We start from the raw sequence: 8,226 nt of genomic DNA, 5'->3' as shown, positions 1-8,226 counted from the left end.
TGCTGACTTCAGCAGGTCCCAGGTCTTCATCTTGTGCTTAAAATGTTCTTTGAGACATTAGCTTCTGTGATAGAGCTCGTCTTCTAAAAAAATCTTGTTACTACAATACTCACAGTGGGTCCCCAATGCAACATTTGTAGCAAGGGTCATTTAACCTGGCATTTATAGTTAAATTATGAGGAACATAACAGTAATCATCCCATGTTCAGAAGAATTCCATAAAACTGGATGATTTTTCCATTTGTCATTACGTGAAACCTGCGATGTGCTTCGATGTGCGGAACCGCACGTGCTATTATTTCTGAGCTTTGGTAGACATAAGGGGTAGTACAAAGCCGATACTGTACTTGGTGAATTGAAAGCAAATACTGTACTTAGTGAATTCTAGCTCTGTGAAGGAGGTATCAAAGTCAGAAGAAGAACAGGCTCAGTCAGCTTCACTCTAAAGGCTTAAGTTGGTCCAGTGAAGAACAAATTCAGACACCTCCCAGGTGTGAATAAATGAACATCAGCAGAGGTTTGGGTTTTTTTAAAGTGACAAGGAAATTAATCTCTTGTGCTCTGTATCCAGGCTGGGGTAGGGTCAGGAAAACAGGGAGTGAATGAAAGAGATCATCACTGCCTGAAGGAGGGCTGTTGGCTAAGGAAGAGCTTGACAGACAAGATACTGAGCACCAGTGATGCCAACATGAAGCAAGCAGTGACTGGATGGAAGCTAATGAACTGCAGAGACATAATCATTGCCGAGTCTGAACTTGAACACTTTTCTATTACAGCTGCTCAGTCTGAAGACTCAGTAGATAAAGTATTAAAATGCTACTGTAAATGACCCAAATTCTTCTCCTCCTCCTAAGGTTGAGGTATTTCTTCCTTCTCTTCTTCCAGAGAGCTCTTAGATCTTTCTTGACATAGGTTACTCAAGAGACTTTCAGAGGGCAACAGTCAGATAAGCTGGTTTCCACATGTCCAGATTTCCTGGACCCTGGAGCTAATTTTAAGTTGCCAAGCCTATCTACGGCCACGCGAGAGAGGATGCTTCGCTCTGCCCCTCCCAGCAGTAACACACCTGTACACTGGAGTCCTGGACCAGGCAGAGCTGCTGCTGTATCTTCTGGAGCTCCTCCTGCTGCCATCGGATGTTGGCCTGCAGGATCCGAGTCCGCTGCTCTAGCTGGTCCTTGATGGTCTGGAACATGCTGAACTGTGCTGAGAACTGAAAAAAAAAGGGGAAAAAAATCAGTCATTATAATGCAAACAGGCCTCAGTAGAACATTGTTCTGTAAGAAGTTATTGGTTTCTTGATTGTAAAGTGCAGCCAAAGGAATAAAAGACATGTTTGTAATATACTAACATCTAGGCAGAGATAAATCTTGTCTATTTTCAATTTTACGCACATATATTAAATTGCCTCAGTTAGAGTGATCTGCTTACAGCTGACCCTGTTCTGCTAGGGAATTATCAGAAGGACTGTTTTTGAGAGTATGCTACTTTAAAATATCAAGAGCATCTTAACTGGATGGCAAATGAGTGCATTATTTTTATTAGCCTGTACTTTGAAGCCCTTAGTGTGTCATAACTGTATATTCTGGACGTGTTTTACTAATGCTTTCCTTTTTCTGCACAGAGATAGCAGTGCTGCAATGGTTTATTCTGCTGATGACTTACTATAGCATCACGCAACAGCTGACCACAATAAACATTTTCTAGATTTCTACAGTTGAGTAGTAGTCAAGCTACAAGAATACTCATTAAGTTATTTTTATATGTGTTGTAAAATGACGTTATTTCTCTCAGCTCAGTGGGAGAAAGGCTATTCTAAACAATAATATAAAATGGAGATCACTAATCAAGGTCAAGAAGAAAGTGCAACCTCTAGTAGCAGCAATACCTGGCACAAAGTGGAATCATTCAAGAAGTGTGGAGGGGACTAACACAGCAAAAAATTTTTAGTTTTGTTTGGTGTTCTCTGGTATGATGCAAAGTCCACCAAAGTTAATTATTAGTTTAATAGGCTTTGGAAGAGTTGCTCTGCATGAGCTCATATTCCAACAGTAAAAAACAGTCTTTGGAAAAAAAAAAAAAACTTCAAAAAATCTGTAAGCTTTTCTGTAATCAAGGCATCCAACACCTCTCTGAAAATATGTGGTGCTGTGAGTGTCCAGGCAAAAGAAAAATAATAATTTTGCTGTGATGGTGTTGTGTGCCCTGTTCCTGTGGTTGTTCCAGTGGCTCTGTGCTAGTGGGAGAACTGATGCACGCTGCTGGAGCCTTCCTGCTCCATGGAGGTGCACTGGCTTACGCCGTTTCTGCCTTTTGAATAGGAAAACAAAAATGGTGACAAGAAGGGAATTAAGGAGGGCTCTGCTGCTAGCAACACTGTACAGTTAAATGAAATTTCTGGCTACTTAGAGAGATCGAAATGTGACAGGTCAGATTTGTATCAGCTAACCACTTTGCCTTAAACCAGTTAAATATGTGAAAGTACCTTTACATTCCCTCTAGCAAAGCTGAAATCTCCAAGTAAACGGCCTTGAGGTGAGAAAGGACGAGAACTTCAGAGGGTTTATTTCTAGTCACCAGGTGGAGGGCAGCTTTCCCGCACAAGCCGGGAGGTGCTGGCTGCTCAAAGAGGGGTGGCGAGGTGGAGGGGAGGTTCATGGCCAGCCCTGCTTAGGGGGAGAGAGGGCTGCTCCGGTGGCAGGCACCGTTGCGGCCGGCGGAGGCCCGCAGAGCCCGCTGCGGTGGCAGAGCCGCCTGCGAGCGCTCGCAGCTTGCGCCGTCCACCCAAGGTGAGCCCTTGGCCTCCGGTGCCGCGACCCACGGCGCTTTTGCCCGCAAACAGCAGTGCTGTCCTCTGCAACCCGGTCCTGCCCCAGAGCAGAAAAATGGCGTCAAAGCTCCCGAAGGGAAGCCTGTGCTACTCCTAATTGGCGTTGCAGGGGAGAAGTCAGAGCGGGGTCTCTCTCTTCTTCTGGTCCCTGTATAAAGTATTACCCGAGGAACGGATGCATGGAAGCCGCTGATGTTTGGGAACAAGGACAAGGGCCTCAAAGGGGCGTTTGGTGCTGCTTGTTGTAGCTTGACTCCATGTTTCTGAAGAATCCCAGGTACCCCGATTTTAGGAGCGGAATGCTGTTATGTAGCAACGGCTTGCTCAGATCAGATGCAGCTAATTCCTGCGTTAGCCTGGGTCTGTGCAGAAGGATTTTTTAAAAGGACAAGTCTTGCAACCTAATTCTCTCTTCTAGGAACTCTGCTAGTGAGGACTACTCTTAAGTCTTAAAAGGGTCCTTATCAGAAAAGAATTAAAACCAATTTTAGCCAAAAGCTTCATTTTAACTGCCCAGCTTGCTGATGGCAGACTTTTTATTAATGTGCGAACTCTTTGACTTTTCATCAATTAATAAATGTAAGGAATTTTGTAACAGATAATTTTATAGTAATTTTCTACTTCAATAAGAAACAAAATCCATTTCCAGGCCTTAGTTTCAAACTTGAATTTGCTTTGCAAATTTGCATGCAAAAACATATTACTGTTGATTTAAAATTATTATTCCTTAATTTTTTTTCAGCACCTTCTTGTATTTAGCATATTCATCTAGTATTGTCTTTTTATTCTCTTTTTCATGTGCTTTATGCATTAATACACTTAAAAACAACACTTAGCTGGTACACTAGAGTGAAAAGCCATTACAGAAGAAGACAAGGAACTTTCTCTTTTGCTTTTTTCCCTTTCCCACTCTAGCCCCCAAATCTGTTGATAACTCTAGCCATGACCCCTGTGATTACAGAGCTTCTATTGTTTTTGTACAGTGAGACACTAACAGCAACTGACCTGCACCAGAGAGTATTTATCTCAAGATCATTAACCGCTCTACTAATTAGGGGAGAAATCTCTAATTGTATAATAAATTAAAAGAGCTTGAGTTAAGCTCTTTTGAGTTAAAATGCTCCACAGAAAACACTGCACAGCTTTAACTCTGCCATTGGCATCAGATGAAGTTGCTCTTCATCTCACTTAGGTATTTACAAATGTCTGTAGGATCCTCAGAAAAATGCATGTTACACACAGAAAAGTGCCAGCTTTCCAGATACAGTCAAATATCGAAGACTACACCTGTGAGATATCTATCATGGAATCATAGAGTAGTTTGGGTTGGAACGGACCTTTAAAGGTCATCTAGTCCAACCCCCCTGCACCAGTTTAATCTATAATTGCACCAGTTTAATCAAGGTTTGTTAATGCAGACAAAAAAAACCCCAAAACAAAACAAAAAACCCCACAGCAGTAATTTTAGTCTGGTTTCTTAAAAACAAACAAAGAAACAAAGTGATGCTTTTGGGATCATGCCAGCAGATGTTCTGGTAGGGACGAGCTCACTGCAGCAGCGCTGATGGTCCAGATAGGCTGTACAGCCCAGGGAGAGGGACCAGCACTTCTGGGCTGCAACTCCTCTCCGCCAGCATGGACATCTGGAAGAGGCCAGGTGGACCATGCCTGAGGAGGGGCGTTTCTCTCCATCGAGTGCCACCCCAGGTGCCAGGGTTACTCTCCCTCTCCAGGTGCTGGGGGCTGCAGCCAGGGGAGGGCACCTATGGCCCCTGTGTCTGTTAGGATGGTCCCCCATTTCAGACAGGATGAACAGAGATGGACACTTCGAAGACATTCTGTTCCTACAAGTTTCATGACAATAAGTAGCTGGGTAAAGAAAAGAGACCCTGTTTCTTTTTTAGTTTGGTTTCCTTTAAGCCTTTGTTTTCTGTCTACCTTCCAACTTTCAATCCTTCTGGCCAATGCTAGAGACATGCAACAGAGTTGTGAGAGTCTCAGAAATACCAGGTTGCTGTAATTTCTTGAAAGCTTTAGCTGAGCAAAGGAGAGAGATCCACTTGTCCCTTCCTCCTGCAGGAAAGGCTGGGTCCGTGCACCAGCCCTGCAAGGTGCAGCCCCTGGGAAACCAGGTTTCATGAGTTGTGCAGCTCACCGAACAACTTGTTCATTCTTTCTGTCTTCTGAATAACACCTGCGCAATCCCAGACGGATTATTAGTGCTAATTATTATTCAGTCATCAACATCTGCTGTGTTGTAGTGGATTTTAATTTATTACAACGAGGAAGGCAAACAAATAAATATTCTAATAGGGAGCACTTGGTTTAAAGTAAACCGTTTACATTCAGGCGATATCTAATACTGTGCTGGCTGGTCATTCAGACAAGCAAGGCAGAAGCTAAAACCACGTATCGGCAGAGACAAAACCATTGCAGCCTTCGCTCGAGATAAAACTAATCAAAGTTCAAGCAGATGGTGCCTGAGGTGGGAGCTAGCTGCTCGCTGCAGATGTGGTCGTGGCTGCTTAAAATGTCCTTCCCTGCCGCTGCTGCCCCGTAGCTGAATGTTAGCTGCAAGGACGCCTGTCAGAATGCTGGGGCCCTGCATGGCCAGGCTCGGCACACTGCTCCTTTCCGCTTCTGCCATCGGTCACCTTCCGCTGGGGGCAAGCAGCAGAAAGGCAGCAGGGAGCAACCTGCGTGGCTCCTTCTCACAGAATCACAGAATCGTTAAGGTTGGAAAAGACCTTTAAGATCATCAAGTCCAACCGTCAACCCAAGACCACCATGCCCACTAAGCCATGTCCCAGAGTGCCACCTCCACACATTTTTTGAACACTTCCAGTGATGGTGACTCCACCACCTCCCTGGGCAGCCTGTGCCAATGCTTGACCACTCTCTCAGTAAAGAACTTTTTCCTAACACCTAGTTTAAACCTCCCCTGGTGCAACTTGAGGCCATTTCCTCTCATCCTATTGCTAGTTACTTGGGAGAAGAGACCAACACCCACCTCGCCACAACTCCCTTTCAGGTAGTTGTAGAGAGCGATGAGGTCTCCTCATGGGCTGGCAGCGGGGCGCCTGGCCACGCTATTTCTAAAAGCGATGAGCTTCTGTTCTGCCACGAAACTGTGGCAAAACAGTCAACTAGGAAACCGAGGAAATGTTCATGGGGGGAAGCACGCGTACCTGGGTCCGTCACTCGCTTAGTGCTGCAGGCACCTTGTCTTTTAAATAATGGATTATCTTACTGTAGGCCAACATGTTTGTTATTTTAAGGTGGGCGGTACAAGAATAGTTTCATAATTTTCATAATAGTTTATGCAAATCACCCAAGTGTGTGGAGATTTGATACTTTTCCCAGGAGTATCACTATGGGGTGTGAGCATCAGCAACCTGAGCTGCAACGTCCTGGTGTTATTTCCCTGCTCCACATCAAGCTCCATCTTGAGCTTTGCCAGGAGCATTGTTGTGACTCTGCTGCTGGTCGAGAAGAGGGCTGCCAGAGGGCTGCCCGTGTAGACAGACTCGAGTCCACCCTCTTCCTTTCACTGAGACTGAGCTGGCCCAAAGAGGCTGAACCAGTGGCCGTGCAACTGGACGGCGCTCTGATTTGACAGAAAAGAAATGGAACTGGCGTGCCAGTAAGAGCGTTTTACTGGGAAGGGGCAAGGCAGCGAGGCTCTCGGTAAACGACTGGAAAGCATCTCTTCACAAAGAGCTTTGATGGAGAAGAAAGGGAGGTAGAAAAATGTCAAACAAAACATGCGCGGGTTTATAATAAACTAATTGATGTTTGGAAGTGCATTAATGAATAACGGAGAGAAATATCTGTAAAAGAAAATGAATGCTCAGAGCAGATAATTGATATGCTGTTTCTTCGCCGCATGCTGGTGTGCAGTCGTAAAAAGAATATTAAGCATAGAAGATAAATGAGGATTTGTTATTTTAAAGCAGAGATCCTCAGGACTTTATGTGTTTTACCTGCTACAGGAAGAAACTGTAGGATCTTGTGAGGGAGTACAGGGTACTAATGGTAGAAGCAGCCTAGGTCCAGGAATACTCTGTAATTTCTAAAATCGGAGGGTGAGGGGGTGTATCATCACAGCATGACCACAGGAGAGAAACAATGTGATGGGAACATGGTACTCGAATTTGTTCCTTCAAAATCTACTGCAAATGAAACACTGAGATGGCTTTTTGGGCCATCACCCGCTTTTGAGATACGGGTTAATAGATTTCACTGGAGGAAACATTCCAGTGGCGTCTTCACCATTACTGACACACTCACAAAATGGATTTTTTTGAACTTGCGTGTCCTTTACTGCTGGTTAGGTGTCTTTGTTAGTTTTTGGTTTTAATTCTCATTGTGTCTTTGATTTTGATGGGACTTGTAGAAGCAAAGTTAAGAACTCTTCTTACATCTCTTTTTTGTCCTCCTGTGAAACAGATGTGTGTGTGTACCTGAACCTACATGCACCTGGGCTTCTGCTCTGAATGCCTGTATGCAGATATATGTTTAACACACAAGTGTACAACTCAAGATTGCTTTCCCACAATATTTTAAGCTTTTGTGAGCTGATGGATTTGGGGATTTTAGCTACTAAAGAAGTAGCCTAAAAGCCCCAAAAGGAGAAAATATCAGGAGATAATAAAGTGACCTATTCCACTTCCAAATCTCCGACTAACCTGTGCCAGAGGTGCAGGCTGATTTTGCAGAGTTGCTTGAGGCAGCAACTGCTGTGGGAGAAGCTCACATGGAGGCTGAGAAGGCAAAGAAACCTAGGTTAAAAACAAAACAAAACAAAAAACTAAGCTAAACTTTATTTACAGGTTTGGGTCCATTAAATTTTAGGTTTCTTTTAATGCCATGGCTTTTGTGTAAGTAGGTTTTAATTGTAAAGCTGCATATGTCACACGCTTTATACAGTCTGCCTATTCTGATGACTTTTTGTGAGGTTACCTGAAGAGCAGTAGGTTGACTGAGTCTATGCACAGATAAATCCTGCTGTGCGCTTGGTGTTCTTGGCAAGGGAGTGTTAGACTCTGCAATCAGCTTTGTTGGTGTAGCTGCAAGAAAAGTACTGGTGAGTTCTCACACGTTGGAAATCATCCCTGTTTGAAGTGGGTATTACAACGAGACCTGGCTAGAAATGACTATGGCCTGGCTAAATTCCAGCTGGAGTCAAGGCTGTTCTTGTTGACTTCAATGGCAGTAAAATTAAACTTGTAAGGAGGGTCTGAGCAAACGTACAAGTAAATGAGACAGATTATAATTCCGTGCTCCAATGAACACAGCAAAAGGACTCAAGAGCTGTTCTAAAACAGCTAGAATTCCCTTCATATGGGCTGAAGTTATTTACAGTTATTGTAAATTTAGGTTAGCTCATTGGATTT

At 44.0% G+C, this 8,226-nt stretch overlaps 1 protein-coding gene across 1 annotated transcript in view; it reads right to left on the bottom strand.

Annotated features, from left to right (window-relative positions):
* Positions 1 to 8,226, bottom strand: part of LOC104618499 (neuronal PAS domain-containing protein 2) — a gene marked incomplete at both ends in the record, with an annotated part of 22,494 nt that overhangs the window by 7,460 nt on the left and 6,808 nt on the right. The window contains 3 exons of the mRNA XM_010284115.1: positions 1,067 to 1,213; positions 7,519 to 7,611; positions 7,793 to 7,899. Of these exons, the coding sequence (XP_010282417.1) occupies positions 1,067 to 1,213; positions 7,519 to 7,611; positions 7,793 to 7,899 (347 nt within the window). The remainder of the gene's footprint in view (positions 1 to 1,066; positions 1,214 to 7,518; positions 7,612 to 7,792; positions 7,900 to 8,226) is intronic.

Source organism: Phaethon lepturus, unplaced genomic scaffold (genome assembly GCF_000687285.1).
Source record: "Phaethon lepturus isolate BGI_N335 unplaced genomic scaffold, ASM68728v1 scaffold18513, whole genome shotgun sequence".
Lineage (NCBI taxonomy): Eukaryota > Metazoa > Chordata > Aves > Phaethontiformes > Phaethontidae > Phaethon > Phaethon lepturus.
This window is presented reverse-complemented; position numbering and strand designations above follow the sequence as displayed.